Source organism: Branchiostoma floridae, chromosome 19 (genome assembly GCF_000003815.2).
Source record: "Branchiostoma floridae strain S238N-H82 chromosome 19, Bfl_VNyyK, whole genome shotgun sequence".
Lineage (NCBI taxonomy): Eukaryota > Metazoa > Chordata > Leptocardii > Amphioxiformes > Branchiostomatidae > Branchiostoma > Branchiostoma floridae.
This window is the reverse complement of record NC_049997.1, coordinates 11,567,679-11,586,677: the sequence shown is the minus strand read 5'-3', so window position 1 is coordinate 11,586,677 and position 18,999 is coordinate 11,567,679. Positions and strand designations below refer to the sequence as shown.

Here is an 18,999-nt window from a genome sequence, read left to right as displayed (position 1 = left end):
TTATGTTCACAGCTTTTTGTGGCGGCGGACTTCACCGCTGAATTTAAAACCACCGCGGACATTTTTTCATAGCAGTAAAAGACTGTAGTGCATGGTGCTACCGCAAACTTAAAACCACCGCGAAAAGTCCCTTTTCCGGCTACCGCGAAATTAAATCCCCGCGAACTTAAATGCATTTACAGTATTGTCTTCTGCACGGGGCAAAAATCCTCCAACCTTGTCTAAATTCTGTCCTTGTGAGAAACTGTAATTCCGTAAATTATTGCAGTGGTTGGTAGTTTTCGTTGTGACCACTGCGCCATTAGTCTGTGTAACGCAAGCTCTGCCGTCCAGGGCTGTAACTGGCCCCGGGCCGGCGGATGTTGGGCGGGCTGCTATAAGCGAGATTTGATCAGGCTACTGCACCATAAACTTAAAAGTAGTGTTTCCGTTGTAGTACAGTATGTGACTAAAGCAGTCTAATGCAATCTTAAAACCACTGTTTTCTTGCTACCATGCAATTGAATCATGAATATCTTAAAGACATTCACAATATATGTACATGCATATAGTACATGTTAGAAGAATTGAATCACTGGCTAATGTCCATGATTCTTAATGCAGAATCTTTTAGATTAGACAGATTATGATCAATGACAATGATGTTGTTTTTATGTTTCTCTCCACAGAAAGCGAGTGAGTTGGAGGACCAGTTGAAACTAGCGGAAGCCAACATGATATCCAGAGACAAAGTAATCAACGAGCTACGGCTGAGACTGCCGGCGTCAGAAGCCCGGGACAGGATCATCTCCGAGGCAGGGATGCATGAGGAGGACTACGAGACTAAACAGGCCTTTAAAGCTGCTCAACAGACCATATCCAGCCTGCAGGTAGGCTTCGCTGTGTGCCTGCAGTTCTAGTCTACTTTCAGGGCAGTTTTGTAAAAGGATTGTTATTCATTTTTCTTTATGTCATTTATGAACAATTTGTCTTGCCCTTTCTGGTACTAAGAGAAAAGAGAGCATAATCAGCATACCAACTAAATTCTTTAAATTTGTCCTTGAAATAGAAATAGAGTAGGTAATGGCTATGGCATTCAGACAGTATGTAACCTCAGGTAATAGTAAAATGCACATCAATTCAACCATGAAGAAAATACTTTTAAGCATATCGTTCGCAATGTATTTGTTCACAAACACTTTCATGCAGTTTTTTTAACATCATTTATTTACAGTGCCTCACAGTTCCCGATGTCTTCTTTATGTAAAATGCATTTTAGAGCATTCAACATTGTCTAGCACTAATATGTTAGCAATCTGTCATGAAAGGAAAGAAAAACAAGTTGATAATATCCCCCATATAGGCCAGGCTGGCTCAGAAGGAAGAGTCCATCCAGAAGTACCAGGAGTTACTGAAGCAGCAGAGAGAGTCTCAACAGGAGGAGTACAGCAAACATGAGGAGGAGATCAGGCTACTACAGGATAAACTACAGGACAAGGAGGAGAAACTACATGTCAACTTTAAACAACAGGCACAGGTAGGGAAGGGTTAGGGGAAGGGTTAGGGAAGGGGGAGGGGGTACAAACATGGGGAGATCAAGCTACTACAGGATAAACTACAGGACAAGGAGGAGAAACTACATGTCAACTTTAAACAACAGGCTCAGGTAGGGAGGGGTTAGAGGAGGGGAGTGCAGCAAACATGAGGAGGAGATCAGGCTACTACAGGATAAACTACAGGACAAGGAGGAGAAACTACATGTCAACTTTAAACAACAGGCACAGGTAGGGAAGGGTTAGGGGAAGGGTTAGGGAAGGGGGAGGGGGTACAAACATGGGGAGATCAAGCTACTACAGGATAAACTACAGGACAAGGAGGAGAAACTACATGTCAACTTTAAACAACAGGCTCAGGTAGGGAGGGGTTAGAGGAGGGGAGTGCAGCAAACATGAGGAGGAGATCAGGCTACTACAGGATAAACTACAGGACAAGGAGGAGAAACTACATGTCAACTTTAAACAACAGGCTCAGGTAGGGAGGGGTTAGAGGAGGGGAGTGCAGCAAACATGAGGAGGAGATCAGGCTACTACAGGATAAACTACAGGACAAGGAGGAGAAACTACATGTCAACTTTAAACAACAGGCACAGGTAGGGAAGGGTTAGGGGAAGGGTTAGGGAAGGGGGAGGGGGTACAAACATGGGGAGATCAAGCTACTACAGGATAAACTACAGGACAAGGAGGAGAAACTACATGTCAACTTTAAACAACAGGCTCAGGTAAGGAAGGGTTAGAGGTCACTGGAGAGGGTGTCCCTGGAAATTTGAGAATGTTAGGGTACTACAGGGAGGACAAAAGAAGACGATGAGATGGAATGTTTCAACTGAGTTTTTGTGTACCCTTTTTAATCTTCCTAAAGTAAAGGAAGTGAGTTTAACCTCCCCCTTGCTAAGGCTGTCTTTCATAACTTCATAACCGAATTGGAATATTCAGAATTGTAGCCCTCTTTCTGCTTCGAAACCATGTAGCTTATAAGCTGCATATACATGATTGGTTAGGAAGCAGAAAGATGGTTCCAACCGTCTGTATTCTGTGTCCACAGGAGAGGATCAACAAGCCATATTACTTTACTTAGTAAATGTTGTACCATAAAGCCTTTTTGCGCAAAAGAGTCTTGGACAATTCAAGCTTCCTTTGGGACAGTTGGAATTTCATTTTTGGACACTTCTGGGACAATAGGGAAAAAGTTAATTTCAATGCCTATTTTGGGGGAAAAAGTTAATTTTGAGACCTTAAACCCTGTGTATCGTGTGTCCCCAGGAGAGGATCAGCAAGCCGGGTGCAGCTGTCCCCACCAACAGGGACCTGCAGCGGCTGCAGCACCTGGAGGAGGAGGTGGCCGAGCACCAGAACGCCATGGCTGCTCAGTCGGAGAAACTCAAGGTGGCGAGGAAGGAAGCAGAGAGGTGGAAACAGGTGGGTGTGAAACAGTACCTATTTGTATGCTTGACCATGCAGTACCTTAGCTGTCTGATAGATGGCAGTGTGATGTGAGACACTCAAGGCAGAAGTGAAGAAAGAAAAGAAATTAAAACATATTATAAGGAAGCTGAGAGGTGGAAACAAGATGGTGTGAAACAGTAACACTACCTACTTGTTTGCTTGACCTTGCAGTACCTTAGTTATCTGCTAGATGGCAGTGTGGTGTGAGAAACTCAAGGCAGAAGTGAAAGAGTTGAAGAAATGGAAACAGATTTGTACAAAGAAGGAAGCAAAGAAATGCAAACACATTGTTTTTTAACAGTCATACCTGTACATTTGACCATGTAGTACCATAGCTGTCTGCCAGATGGCAGCACAGTGTGAGAAACTCAAGGCAGAAATGAAGGAAGAAAAGAAATGGAAACAGAGTTGTGTTACTTAACATGTTATGCCGTTGAAGGTAAGACATCCAGGTAATAAGATACGCCAAATAGCAGTTAGTTTTTAGTTGCTTGAGTAACTGCTGTTTGGTGTAGATTTAGCTGCATTGTAAACTTGGCCAGTTGCAGTACACATCCTGGATGGCTCATATACCATAAAGAACTGCAGTATATAATGCTAAAAGTAAAGGCACTCGTGGGTCTCGCAGGACCATGAGTAGTACTACATATAAATTCTACACAATGTACTTATCGTTTGTTTTTACGTTTTGAGCGTCTGTGTTCTGCTGCTAGTCTCTGCTTTGCTTCCCCCCGTTTTAGTCCCTCCTTGACTTCCTGTCTCCAAAGAGTTCTGTTTGCTGCAAGTGACTCCCATGTGTTGATGCTCATGTCAAGGGCCTTTAAGTCCCGTTTGATAACATCCTTGAAACGTAGGTGGGGGCGACCATGGGGGCGACCATGGGGGCGACCACGTGTTCTTGTGCCAGTAGCCAGTTCACTGTACAATAAGTCCTTTGGGATCCTCCCATCTGGCATACGGCACACATGCCCAATCCAGAGAAGTCTTCGCTGCGTCAGCAGCGTGTTTTTTACTAGGAATATTAGCACGTGTGAGTACATCTACATTGGTGACATAATCACTCCACTTGATATGAAGGATTCTACGCAAACAACGCATGTGAAATGTGTTAAGTTTCCTTTCCTGGCTTGTGTATAGGGACCATGTTTCGCTGAAAGTATGCCATTAAAATGAGTGGAAATTTTTGTCCCCCCAGTTGCTGCAGCAGAAAACCAGAGAGATGCAGAGGAAGCTGGACCTCCTGAAGGAGGAACGTGCTGCAGAGGTCAACAAACTGAACCGTGAGCTCGACGATCACAGACAGAGGATCTCTGACTTACAGAAAGAGGTGGGCAGTACACTGCTGAATTTTGAAATACTGTTGTAATCTAAAAAATGTTGTCAGTTCATTAGTTTATTCATGGATATGTTGGCTGTGAAAAGTTAGATACATGTGCAAGTACATGAGGTCAAGGCAGAAGTGAAAGAAGAAAAGAAATGGAAATAGATTTGAAGTCTTAAAAACAAACAAATTTTGGCTGTGGAAAGTTAAGAAAAACATTGTGTGTAAGTACATACTATTCTATTCTATTCGACTCAACTCAACTCAATACTGTGCAAAGCCCTACATCTGGCAATTTCCTATACTAAAACTAGACTAAAAGATTTGAAGAGGAAAACTCTCAAAGTAAACCAAACAGTTTTTTTTAATTTGCATTGTATCAGAGCTTTAGTTTTAGACTTTGAGTTACATGTGTAGTTGATCTCATGTTTCTTGCTTTCTGCTGCATTTCATCATGTAATGAAAATGTGTTTGTGGTCTTCCCCCAGATCATATTGAAAACTGCTGACAATCAATATGTCATACCCCTGTAGACAGGCTTTTAGCCAGGCATGCGTCAACGCGTCCAGAATACCCGCTTTTCTTAGAATAACAAGAAATTTGACGCTCTGGACGCTCTTGCACTGGGGAGAAAATCCGCTGAGAAGCATGAAATTCTGATTGACCAGGGATGCTACCAGGTCATCTGTGGTCACAGTCTTCTACTGTGGCCTCTGTAACTGTATTTTTGCCTTTTAGGATACCTTAGAATGCACTATTTTTGATTTATAATCATCAAAAACTCTGCACCATGGAAGGTGCATGCCCCTGTACCCCCTACAATAGTCACTTACCGTGACACACCAATAAATTTGGACTCCCTATAATAAAATCCTAGCTAAAAGGTGATATAGATAAACTGAAACTGAAACAAAACTTGTGCTCTGTGTCCTCCCCAGCTGGCAGTACTCCAGTCGGAGCTGGATGCCCAGAAGGAAGCGAACGCTCGCGCCCCGACCACCACCATGAAAAACCTGGTGGAGAGGCTGAAGAACCAGCTGGCTCTGAAGGAGAAACAGCACAAGGTGAGGCTCCAGGCAGATTTACCAGTGGCATAAGACAGTATCAAAGGGGCCAAAGCAGTGTCCAACTGGCCACCGCTTTGACCCACTTGATGCTGCCTTATGGCATAGGCCAGTTTACCATACTGCTTCCAACTCACCCTTTTCATACTGTTTTATACCACTGGTATATCCGCTTCAAGATCACACAGTAGTAGTATCCAGTATTTGATTATACAAGGTGGGCTAAAAAGAGAAGAAGATATGGGTTGTAGCAACTGTTTTTCGCTAGATGTGAATATACATGTCATGTCAACATACAAGTCTTTTTATTCATTATTATTTTGTTGTATTCTCATCTACAAATAGTACATGGTAGAAACAAACTGTGACTTCAAAGTCAATATGTAGAATGTAATTTTAATTTTGTAATAGATTCTGAGGTACACATTTTGACATGATTTGCTGTGATGGACTATTCTGTAAATTCCTCTTAATCGCTGAAAAATAAGCTTGCCAGTGGGAAGTATGTTGACTTTTATTTTAAACCCTTCTTCCTTGTATTCCCTAGGCCCTGAGTAAGGCCCTGATGGAGCTGCGTGCTGACATGGTGTCCACAGCACAGGAGAGTGTGAAATATGTAGAGTTTTATTATAAACCCCTCCTTGTGTTCCAGGCCCTGAGTAAGGCACTGATGGAGCTGCGTGCTGACATGGTGTCCACAGCACAGGAGAGTGTGAAATATGTAGAGTTTTATTATAAACCCCTCCTTGTGTTCCAGGCCCTGAGTAAGGCCCTGATGGAGCTGCGTGCTGACATGGTGTCCACAGCACAGGAGAGTGTGAAATATGTAGAGTTTTATTATAAACCCCTCCTTGTGTTCCAGGCCCTGAGTAAGGCCCTGATGGAGCTGCGTGCTGACATGGTGTCCACAGCACAGGAGAGTGTGAAATATGTAGAGTTTTATTATAAACCCCTCCTTGTGTTCCAGGCCCTGAGTAAGGCCCTGATGGAGCTGCGTGCTGACATGGTGTCCACAGCTCAGGAGAGTGTGAAATATGTAGAGTTTTATTATAAACCCCTCCTTGTGTTCCAGGCCCTGAGTAAGGCCCTGATGGAGCTGCGTGCTGACATGGTGTCCACAGCTCAGGAGAGTGTGAAGGCTCATGCTGTGGAGGCAGAGAAGGACATCAACGTACAGAAGATCGTGGACAGGAAAACTAAAGAGCTACAGGTAGATGTCTGGCTAACAATAAGAAGTTTATGTCTTAAAGTATTTCTGTAAATGCATTTAAGTTCATGGAGATTTAATTTCACGGTAGCAGGAAAATGGACTTTTCGTGGTGGTTTTAAATTTGCGGCAGCGCCATGCACTGTGGTCTCCTACTGCCATGGAAAAATGTTTGTGGTTTTGAATTTGCGGTGAAGTGGCCGCCGCAAAAACCGCGAACATTGAACCACCGCAATTGTTTCTACATTTACAGTAAGTAGAATGAATTGTTAACTTGTAGCATTTAGATTCATGCCACACATGTATTTTATCTTTGTTGCGAAGGTTATGTTTTTGCTGCCATTTGTGTGTCTGTAATTAGACAGCATAATTGGAGAAGCCGTGAATGGATCCTAATGATATTTACTACGTATGTTGGTAGGGGGTGGGAAAATGAAGGTCAGCTTTGTTAAGGGGCCTGTTAGCATCATTTTTCAGTACTGCAAAGCTTCTATGCTATGATCGCAATTCTTGAGTAGTAGATATATCTTTTAGTTGTATTTTAAACTGGTCATTCTATATGTCAGTTGAGACTCTCAGAGTATCACCATTCTGTTTGTAACCAATCTTCACTTTTGATAATTTCTTTGAAGGAAAGGGTTGAAGAGTTGCAAGGTCGCTTGGATGCCCTCAAGAAAGACGTCAAGAAAAGGAAAACCAGAGAGAACGCTCTGAACCAGGAGGTTAATGAAGTCAAAGAGGTATTAAAGTATACTTTTCTATTGATCATTAGAATAATACTTTATCAATCATTATATTTCATTCTTTACAGTTTTTATAACAGTTTTGTAATGTTGAACTTGCTATAGGACCTAGCTAAGAAAGAGGCAGCTCTGAAGAAAGCTAAGGCAGACAGAGACAAGTTGGAGAGTGAGGCAGAGGAACTGAGGGGGAAGAGCAAGAGGCTATCTGTCAAAAATCAGGTACCATCTTTCATTTCTTTTTAGGCTACTCCATCTTAAATTCCAAGGAAGCAATTAAGCATAGATTCTTAAATTAAGGGTGGGAGGGGTAGGATTTATTCTATACATTGGAAGTAGTACTAGGTAAAAGGTATTGGAGACTGGAGATTGAAATATGTTCCAGGCAGCTTCTCATGAAATAAAAGAATGCTCTTTTATCTATGCCTAATTTTGCTGCATAAGCTGTTTATTTATATGATATGCCATCTGGATTGTTTTTGTGGTAGCTTCAAGTCTGGAATTACGAATTCCATTCCTGCATTTGTACAAAATGTAGAAAGCTGTTGACTTTGATGCCAAGCAGACAGAAGTGGAGGAGCTGAAAGCCAAGGTCAAGTCTCTGCAGGACCAGCTACAGAGGGAGAAGGAACGGCCGGGGAGACCAGCTACAGCCAGAAGGGATGACAAGGTGGGTACAGCTCAGGGCTCTAGCCAGCGTCCGTTTTTCCGTCAATTGACGGAAATTTGCTGCGTCTGACGGAAAAATTTTAAAACCAATCCGTCAACCTTGACGGACAAAAATCCTTGGTGGAAGCTACAGGCGGCTTGGGGACGCTGTCCACGGCCGTAAAAGCCACACACTGTTTGTTTTGCTATTGTTATGATTGTTGACAATGTGTGTCGGCGCCCTTTCGCATACGATAATCTCATTAAAACCCGTTTTTCAAGGTCTCAGTTCAGTCCTTCTAATTAATTTTCGCGGTTTTCGCGACGATTGTAATTGGCTGACGGAAAAAAAATTCGAGCTGGCTAAAGCCCTGGTACAGCTTGTCTGATTGTGTACAGTGTTCAAGCCATTTTGTTTCACAGTCACTATTGTTTTTACAACAAAACAAATCAAAAGAACACAGCATACAGTCACACAAGGGGATATGTCTGTCTTTTCTTGTCAGTCCATAGACCCTGATTACATGCATTAGGTACTTGTTGTTTTAACACTTCGTTGAGAGAAAATAATATATTAAAAAGAAACAGGTAGCTTTTATTGGATAAAAATGTTTTTGAAAAACATAATGCTAAATGACAACAGTTTTGTTACACAACTGAGTTTATCAGCTTTGTACAGAAACAAAAAATGCACCCCATCTAATTGCTTCTAACGAAGGCTAAGACTATAAGTACTCACACTCTCTCTGCTAAATAAAGGAAAAAACAAACTTCTATACATGTTGATGCTATCAGTCAATACAGTTGGTGACCCCTGACCTTTCCTGGCTCAGTTACCATGTAAACAAAGTGAACAATAGGCCGGCCCATTCAGGGTTATTATGCAGAAATAACAGCCACACCTGGGTAAGGTAAATACCGTTTATGATGGCTGCTCTCACAAAATGTTTGTTTTTACTGTATACTTCAGATAAGCTCCAATTGATTTGACCTTGAGCTGAATGATATTGCATCAGTCCACCTATGGAATATAGACTGACTGTTTGAAGTTGTGGGCTAGTATTGAAAATGTTCTGTTTTGCTTCATTGCTTTGTAAAAGACTACAATGTATACTATTAGGAAGGTTATTGTCTGAATACAGAGAATATGTAGCTTAGGTTAGAAGTATTGTAAACACAAAGTATGGCAGCTATAACAATTCTAGCTGAGGATTTTTACTCAAGTCAAGTGACTTTATGCAATATTTTTTACACCATACAAAGGATTGTGGTTTAAAATTATCCGCATTTTCATTGATCTAACACAATGACATCTTGATAGAAATTTTAAGTGACATGCAATGTTAGATTCTACTATAATTGTGATATTGTCTTGTCTTACAAAATGATGCCAATTGTCAGTTGCTTTTGAATACAGAGATAATAATCTGTAGAGGGTTTGGCTGAATTGACCCTAATTATTCCTCTGTTTACTTGTTAAACCTGTTGGACTAGATGAGTATACTTTCTCCTAATCAGCCAATAAGCTTTGGGCATCTCAACACTTTGTGTGTCAACAAGGTTGATTGTGTCAACAAGATTGATTGTGTCAACAAGATTGATCGCATGTGCCTCTTCAACATAGACTATAATACATCTGTATTGAACACCTGTGTCAAAAACTTACCAAAATCAGGCACTCAAGAAAATAGATATTGTTCAGTACATGTAGTACTGTGCCACATTTTTTGTCAGCTGCATTTTTTTTGCCTTGTTATCACAAAAGCCTGGGTTCTATGATTGATCATAGTTTCAATAATAGAAAACACAAATAACACATTAAATAATTTGTAAGTACATTATGTACCAATATGTCCTCCTTACGTTTTGAGAATTCAGAATTTCTGGTTCATATGCTCGTAGTTTGGGCTTACCTAAAAGTCTGTTTCAAGAATATACTGTAAGGGTAACTTTTTCTTGTGGAAAGGTGGCACAATAACTGACAGTGATACAGAATAATTGTTAACTGTCTCCATCTCTCCCTGTAGAACCCAGCAGAGGAGCTTGCCAAGTGGGAGGAAGGGAAGAAGTGGCAGCGGAGAGTCGATGCCCTCAAACAGAAACTGTCGGAGAAAGAAGCTGAGAACGACAAGCTACAGAAACAGGTGTCCACACTGAGAGACATCAACTCAAGGTAGGCAGATAAAAGTATTCAAATACAATTCAATCTCTACAACTGGATAAAAAGGGAAATTTACTTTGAGACGTTTCAAGTGACATCCATCACTCTTCAGTGTCACTAGAATGAACTGGCAGAACAATTCGCTACAAGCACAGCTAACTAGAAAAACTAAAAATAGCCTTATAATAGGAATGTTGATCAACAAAATGCAAGTAGCAAAAAAAAAACAAGTCATTGAAAAGGTCCCAAGACAATTTGGCATTTTTTTTTGTTAAAACCTTTGTAAGTAAAGGTATTATTGTATTATAAGAGCTAAACGTACCTCTTCCATAAGGACAATAAAAAGCAGCTTGCAGGCCACTTATCATCATGAGCCAGTTGCCCAGGCCAGGTCCACTCTCTCCTTCCAGACGTAGACATCACTGTTCCCTATAGCATTCTTTAGCTACTTTTAGATTTTCCATAATGACAATAAAAAGACAACATATAACATAGATTTCATGGTTGAGCACTACATGTAACTGTTTTCTTGATAAGTTTTGTCTTGACTTGCAGAATTGACAAAGACCGAGCCACGCTCCAGAAGCAGACCCGAGGGAAGGGAGGGGAGCTGTACACCCCCAGGGATCCGTCCTTGGACCAGCTCAAACAGAAAAACTATGAGCTGGAGGATGAGGTAAAAAAACAAATACTGGTAGTTCTCTTTTTTTAACCTATCCAGGCAAAATAGTTTTGAAAGTTTTGTACAAGATTGAAAAATATGTGAAGTACGAATGTTCATGTGAGACAAATAGACGACAATCACTTTGGTAGAGTCCCATAGTCTTAACTTTATTCCACTTGCAGAAACTGACAGAAATGATATTGTTCCTGACACTTTGTGCTTAAGACAAGATCTCAAGATGACAGGATGATAAAAGATTTGATGTCCTTATATTTTCTTATGTTATCTTCAAACAGAGTTTTAGTTCCGTACCATGTTAGCTACCAAGAACAGCGATAAAATTGCTAATACAACATCTGAGTCAATCATAGCATATTTCAGTTGCAAAACTGCAAGGTTTACAGGATATAAACCCTCCATTCATTCAATTAACCAAGATCAGTTCCTCACAGATATCTTGTGTTGTCCCTCAGGTTGCCAGCCTGAGAAGACAGCTAGTAGAGAACCCTGACCCTAAACTGGAAGAAGTGATGATGCGTAACAGGTACCTGCAGGGGAGGGTGGAGAGTCTGGAGAGGGACATGGCAGCCAGGAGAGCTGCAGAGGTAACATGACTAGTACATGTTCTAACATGTGAACAGCAAGGAGAGCTGCAGAGGTAACATAACTAGTACATGTTCTAACATGTGAACAGCAAGGAGAGCTGCAGATGTAACATACCTAGTACATGTTCTAACATGTGAACAGCAAGGAGAGCTGCAGATGTAACATACCTAGTACATGTTCTAACATGTGAACAGCAAGGAGAGCTGCAGAGGTAACATATCTAGTACATGTTCTAACATAACTTTAAAGTACATATGGAACAGAAAGGAGAGCCACAGAGGTAACATATCTAGTACATGTTCTAACATAAATTTAAAGTACATATGGAACAGAAAGGAGAGCTACAGAGGTAACATATCTAGTACATGTTCTAACATAGAAATACATGTGAACAGCCCGGAGAGCTGCAGAGGTAACATACCTAGTACATGTTCTAACATGTGAACAGCAAGGAGAGCTGCAGAGGTAACATAACTAGCACATGTTCTATCCTATAGAATGTTAGATATTTTATTAGGTAAGGCTCTTGCAGGCAACATATTAGGTACACCCAAATTTTGTCCTTATTACAAAGTTTGACAGCAAATAACCACATAAAAACCACTACTATTACACTCAAACATATCTAATTCATAGTACAGTTATTATAATTGATGAAAATAATGTTCCACAACCAACTGTGCAGATAATGGCTAAGAGTTGATGGTTTTACCGGGTAATTGTCTTGATATTGGGGCATATTGTACAATGGAGGAAGGCATTGCTCTCAGTATGAGCTTTTGGACACTGAATGACTGATTGAAAAATACAGCAAAAACCTGTAACAGTGACCTCTCCGCACAAAGATCACCCGGTCAGTTCTAGTGACCCCTTCCTTCATTTTCTTCAAGACCCAGGGATGATCAATACAGAAGGGTTTGATTACCCAAATCATCTCATTCCAATTCTAACAGTGGGTAGTGTGTAACATTTAATCTTATTCCAACAGACTCCAGGCATGAGTACAGATAACAGAGGAGATGAGGAGCTGAGACGGAGAGTCCTGCAGCTGACTGAGGAGAACATGGAGCTGAAGATAGAGGCTGAACAGGCCAAGAGAGATGTCCCCAGGCTTAAGGTACATGTATAATTCAAAAAGATATGTATGTGTTTAAACCTTTGTCAAAAGATATGTATGAGATTTTTAAGAGCAATTTCTAGAATTTTAGATAAAAGGGACGCCTGATCTCCAGGAAAACCTACCTTAGGGCATTAGAACGAGAAGCACTGTCATGAAGGGTCATTTGATTGCAAGAAATCGAATAGCCCCAGCCATACATAGACTGTAAGCACCATGTACCATTTTTTCCAAGACCTCTGATGCCCCTTTTTCTCATCTGTGCCCTAACAATAGTGTAACACAAACTCTTCTATCCGGGGCTGTAACTGGCCCCTCCCCGCAGAAAACAAAGGCCGGTCATATGTTGGGCAGGCTGCTATAAATGAGATTTTAACAGACATTTTATCTACTAAATTAAATCTGAAAAAATGCAAAGTACTTGCATAAACTTGTCAGTATTTACAGTACAGTTTGTACTTTGTGATTTTTTATGATTTCAACTGATGAATGCCTTATTGTGTAACTCCAGGACAGAGTAGAAGACCTGCAGAAGTACACTGACGTCTTGAAGCAGGAGAGAAGCGATCTCCAGCGGAAGGTAGACGGAAGCTCCCGAGGCAGTCTCTCAGGTCGGAGCGGGAAGTCCGTCCCCGAGCTGGAGAAAACCATCGGCCTGATGAAGAAGGTGGTGGAGCGGGTGCAGAGGGAAAACCAGGAGTTGAAGAAAGCCCCTGGCGTGGTGTCCAACACCAGGATTACCGACCTGGAAATGGAGAACGATAAACTTAGAGTGAGGCAGCAGCTTCTGTTTCTTGAAAGAATTCTGATTTTATTAACTTCTTATAAGTTATAGAAAAATACAGGAAACCCTATAACGGTAACCTCTCTGAAAAAGAATCACCTTGTCAGGTTTAGTGTACCCTTAAATTATTTAAAGATTACTGACCTGGAACTGGAGAATCATAAACTTAGTGTGAGAATGTAGCTTATATTTCTTAAAAAAGAATCTTAATTTCATAAACATGTCAAGACAATTGTTGGAAGTTGCCCTCAGGTCACGTCTTGAAATGACCTTCAGGTCTTGTTATACGTGGTGACCATTAAAAAAGAAGTCTTCCATGACATATGGTCTCTATGAAATGACACCAGTACTTAAGTATACGTGTAAAAGTTTACAAGTAGAAGCGTTTACTTATGTATTGGGGTAGATTACGAAGATTACTGACCTGGAACTGCTAAAAAGAAATTTCTTAAACATCTCAAAACAACTGTTGGAAGTCTTTCAAGACATATGGTCTCTATGAGATAACACTGGTATTGGTTAAGTGTACAATCATGTACATGTATACAACTACATTGTAGATACATAGAGGGGTAGATTGATCCTAAGCAGTAAAAGCAATTATATACCATTTTGTCTTTCAAAAGTCTATGTTATGATTTGGGGATTGAATCCGTGCAAGGCAAACTGTCTTTCCACTAGGTCATTGCAGCAGTCTTTTTTAAATGAAAAAAAAAAAAAAGATCCAAATCTTACGGTCACAATGTCTTTCCTCATCAGGACCAGCTTGAGAAGCTGCGCCTACAGATGGGTGGTACGCTGAGCATGCGGTACGAGAGCAGCCAGAAGGGCATGCAGAAGATCATGGCGGACTACGAGAGACTGCGCAGCGACCTGAAGAAAGAACGGGATGAGTCGGAGAAGGTCAGGCTGGCCAAGAGGACCCTGGAGCTGCAGAATGAGAAGCTGGGGAAGGAGCTGGATGATGTGAGTGGGCTGTCTTTAGTTTTATGTACAGTAGAAGCCGTTTAATTGCACACCCTATTTGCCAGCGAATCTTGTGCAATTATCCGGATGGTGCAATAATGCAGAGTTATCCAGTTGGACTGCACCGTTTGGGGATTTGGGGATCCCGTGCAATTAACAGAAGTGTGTGGTTATCAATTGTGCAATTAACTGGCTTCTACTGTACCTGCACCTGCAGTACAAAGCAGTAACAATACATATGATGTTAGATATGCTTCAATTCAAATGGTCGAAAACCATAAACTTCTAATGTAAAAGTTTGTTTGCCAACTTGCAAAGTAAGTGACCAACACAGCACTTCAAATTGAAAATTTCGTCTATATTTATTACAGAAAGTATTTAAATCAGACGTTTGAACAAGTCTACTTCCTACATGTACAATAACAAGGAAAAGGTCATTGACAAAGAGATTCGTGCTGAAATTATTGCATTCAGTATGGTATCCATATTCTCTGTATTCAAAGTTGATAAATTGTTGTTGTTTTTTGTCCAGACCAAACAGACACTAACCCTGGCTTCTGTTGTTGTTTTTTGTCCAGACCAAACAGACACTAACCCTGGCTTCTGTTGTTGTTTTTTGTACAGACCAAACAGACTGACCCAGGCTTCTGTTGTTGTTTTTTGTCCAGACCAAACAGAGACTAACCCTGGCTTCTGTTGTTGATTTTTTTATTTTGTCCAGACCAAACAGAGACTGACCCTGGCTTCTGTTGTTGTTTTTTGTCCAGACCAAACAGAGACTAACCCTGGCTTCTGTTGTTGTTTTTTGTCCAGACCAAACAGAGACTGACTCTGGTGGAGACTAAGGGTCCCCAGCTGGAGGGGATGGACAGTAAGAGCTGGAAGTCCATCGTGGTGACCAGGATGTATGAGAGTAAGATGAAGGAGAAGGAGGAGGAGCTCATGAAGAAGGTGGGAACTTTGACTCTTTTCCAGTGTTTACAGTCTGGAAACTTTTCTCCGGATCTAGGACTAACACGTTATTAGTGTTAACTGTTCTTATCATAGAGAGCCAGGGAAATTTCCATGGTACTTTTAGTCTGTATTTTCCACATCTACATAATCATTGTACCCCTGACATAGCTTGTATGCTATCTGTTGGATGTAGGCTTCTTCCCTTGTCCTGATACATTATGGCTTTTCAGAAGTTCTTGTCATTACCAGCAGAAAAAACTCTCTTGAGTACGCTCGAACATGATTTGAATGCATTTTGAAGCAGAAGTTCTTGTTATTATCAGTAGAGAAAACTCTCTTTAAAGTTAGAACTGGATTGAGATGCATTTTCCTTCTATTCTTTGTTCCATAGTCACTGGGGGAGAGTCACTCTTAAGTTCTTGTCATTTCCAAATTCCAGTAGAAAACATCTCTTGAATAAAATCCCAATTGTCTTCTATCTGAATTGTCTAACAACGTTTCCTATTGGACATCTGAAATTGTCTTCATTCATAGAGTATAAAAGACCTGTTTCTTCCAGATCACTTCAGTGTCACTGACAAAGGATAGTGGATTCTATCCGAAACGTCTGACCGTTTCCAAAACCATATCCAGTTGCTTGAGTAACTACTTTTCTGGTGTATCTTATTGCCTGGATCTCTAACCTACATCGACGTATCTCTTGAATAAGCTTGAACTAAATTGAGACATATTCCTTCTGTTCCTTGCAGAACCAGCTGCTGCAGGATGTGAAGGTCCTGCTGCGGGAGGCTGCGGAGAGGGAACAGCAGCTGGTCCATGAGAGAGACGACCTGCAGGAGAAACTGGACATCCTGGAGAGGTTCCGTGCAGGGTCTGACAAGGCACATGACATCTTCAGGGAGCTACAGCAGACCAGGTGGGTGGTACAGAACATGCAGGGTCTGACAAGGCACATGACATCTTCAGGGAGCTACAGCAGACCAGGTGGGTGGTACAGAAAATGCAGGGTCTGACAAGGCACCTGACATCTTCAGGGAGCTACAGCAGACCAGGTGGGTGGTACAGAACATGCAGGGTCTGACAAGGCACCTGACATCTTCAGGGAGCTACAGCAGACCAGGTGGGTGGTACAGGGTCTGACAAGGCACCTGACATCTTCAGGGAGCTACAGCAGACCAGGTGGGTGGTACAGAACATGCAGGGTCTGACAAGGCACATGACATCTTCAGGGAGCTACAGCAGACCAGGTGGGTGGTACAGGGTCTGACAAGGCACCTGGCATCTTCAGGGAGCTACAGCAGACCAGGTGGGTGGTACACTGGGTCAGAACATGCAGGGTCTGACAAGGCACCTGACATCTTCAGGGAGCTACAGCAGACCAGGTGGGTAGTTCACTGGGTCAGAGCAAGAAAAACAGCTTATAGAGGCTCTCAAAGGGTCTGACAAGGCACTTGACATATTTAGAGAACTACAGCAGACAAGGTAACAACTTACACAGGGTCTGCAAGGGTTGAACAAGTCACTGCTGTGGTCAGCAATGTAAACAAATCTGCTGGGAAAATGACGTGTATTTGCTGCTCATTCATCTAACTTCATGCATTGCAATGGTGGGCATTATCTTTCATATTTATGTAACATTGTATGATTTACTATTACACTCTTTGATTTTGGGAATCCAACATCAAAATGGAATACCTACAGACTTAAAGGGCTTTTATAGTGACTGAATAATACAGATACAGAAATTCAATATAGTTTTGTAATGAAGTACTTTTGTGATTTTCCAGACTGAAGTGTGAGAGACTGGAAAGTGAGAAGGCAGAACTGGTGCATGACTTACAGATGATGAGGAGACAACAGAACCCCATGGCTGGAGGCAGGGATGACGTGGTAAGGAGGAAAATAGGAGATATCTAATGATTAGATGAAAAAGTCACAATGCAAGTTGAAAAAATTAAGAGAATTGATGGAAACAAGATATTTCAGATGACATGGTATAAAACAAAGACATGACAGAAAAAGGCTTGCAAAACATTGTTACAAGAAGCAATAGAAAATTATTAAGATATGAAAAATCAGCATTTTATTTTTTGAAAGTAAGAACAGCTTCTGCATGATCGGATAGAATCAGCATCTTTTTGTATTTGATGCATAGATGTGTATAAAAATCTACACAAATTGGATGGTGTATTCAACGTATAAGCCTCAGTTTAAACATGCACCTTTTTTATGCACTGTACACAAGTTGGTACCTGTCCCTGGTGCTGAACATAATCCACACAATTGTTAACACCCCTGTCCCTGTTGCTGAACATAATCCACACACTGTCAAACACCCCTGTCCTTGATGCTGAACACCATCCACACACTGGTAAACACCCTGTCCTTGGTGCTGAACACCATCCACACACTGGTAAACACTCCTGTCTTTCATGCTGAACACCATCCACACACAGTCAAACACACCTGTCCTTGGTGCTCAGCACCATCCACACCCTGTCCCTGGTGCAGAACACCATCCACACACTGGTAAACACCCCTGTCCCTGGTGCTGGACACCATCCACACACTGGTAAACACCCCTGTCCTTGATGCTGAACATCATTTTTTTTTCCACCCACTTCCCAGCACACAGATGACATGTTGGAGAAGCTGAGGAATTACGACAAGTTGATGGAAGAGAACGTGGAGCTGAGCACACAGATCAAGTCCCTCCAGCTGGACAAGGACAGACAGGAGAGGGAGACAGAGAAGGTAGGGAGTAGGGAGGGAAGCGGGCCATGTTCGTTCGTTCGTCCCATAGCCTTTTAATCAGCCGTAGGTGCAGCACAACATGTTGTGCTGTATCAATAGGCATTTCAGTCCCCTAGCGGCGCTTATCTCCTCTCCGGGGCATGGTGAATGATGTAAATCACCGTATGGCTGATACGACACGAAGGTTCGCCAGGCCTCCGTCCGGGTGATTTGTAGTGAATCACCAACTCCAGACAGAATAGTTTGCTCCATCGCACAACGCACAATCACACGTGTGTGGGGTTCTTTAACGTGCATGGGGTGTGACTCTCCCCATACACGGGACCTGCATTTAACGTCCTATCCGAGGGACGGCCCTAGCCGAAACTAGGTACTCATTTTCACCTGAGTAAAGTGAGGAAAGTCGTGTAAAGTGCCTTTCCTAAGGGCACAAGATCGGTGGCACGGCAGGCGGATTCGAACCCGCAACCTCTCGGTGCAAATCCGAACATGCTACCTCTGCGCCACGCGGTCCCACTGCTGGGAGCCATAGCGGACCATGGTGGGGGTTTAAAGGACAGCATCAGAAAATTTTCAATTCATTATTTTCCAGTAGTTTACTCATTAAAAAGTTGATGTACGTCAATTTTTACATTGATCCGCCTAATATGACCCTGTAGACACGTTTGAACTTCGCGCTCTCCTCCTTTCCCCGCCGCGCTGGCCGATGACGTAATGGCCGCGTTCTGAGAGTCTGACGTCACAGATCCAAAACTTCTAGCCAGCCATTTTGCTCGGTGAACCTCGGTCCTCTCAGCGGTAAATAATCACTCCGCCATTCTGGAGTTCAGTCCGTAGTTGTTGACAATTACTTTCGTGGACCTGTAAGTCGCATTGTGACCTGTCTACGAAGCCATAGTCCCCGGGAGACTAAACATGAATGAGCTTGCCTGCGAGTAAACCGCGCGGCGACGGGACGAAATCAAAACAATGGCGGTGGGGAAGGTTCACGCACCGTGCCATTCTGGACTGTTACAAGAGCGAGTTTGGGTC

At 42.1% G+C, this 18,999-nt stretch overlaps 1 protein-coding gene across 1 annotated transcript in view; it reads left to right on the top strand.

Annotated features, from left to right (window-relative positions):
• LOC118406689 (centrosomal protein of 290 kDa-like) overlaps window positions 1-18,999 on the top strand; it is a gene marked incomplete in the record, with an annotated part of 47,468 nt that overhangs the window by 25,078 nt on the left and 3,391 nt on the right. The window contains 19 exon segments of the mRNA XM_035806957.1: window positions 669-869; window positions 1,343-1,516; window positions 2,799-2,954; window positions 4,177-4,308; window positions 5,241-5,366; window positions 6,439-6,576; window positions 7,206-7,313; window positions 7,422-7,535; window positions 7,852-7,983; window positions 9,989-10,134; window positions 10,678-10,798; window positions 11,260-11,391; window positions 12,381-12,509; window positions 13,021-13,281; window positions 14,053-14,259; window positions 15,073-15,210; window positions 15,963-16,129; window positions 17,001-17,103; window positions 17,842-17,967. Coding sequence (XP_035662850.1) covers window positions 669-869; window positions 1,343-1,516; window positions 2,799-2,954; window positions 4,177-4,308; window positions 5,241-5,366; window positions 6,439-6,576; window positions 7,206-7,313; window positions 7,422-7,535; window positions 7,852-7,983; window positions 9,989-10,134; window positions 10,678-10,798; window positions 11,260-11,391; window positions 12,381-12,509; window positions 13,021-13,281; window positions 14,053-14,259; window positions 15,073-15,210; window positions 15,963-16,129; window positions 17,001-17,103; window positions 17,842-17,967 — 2,811 coding nt within the window.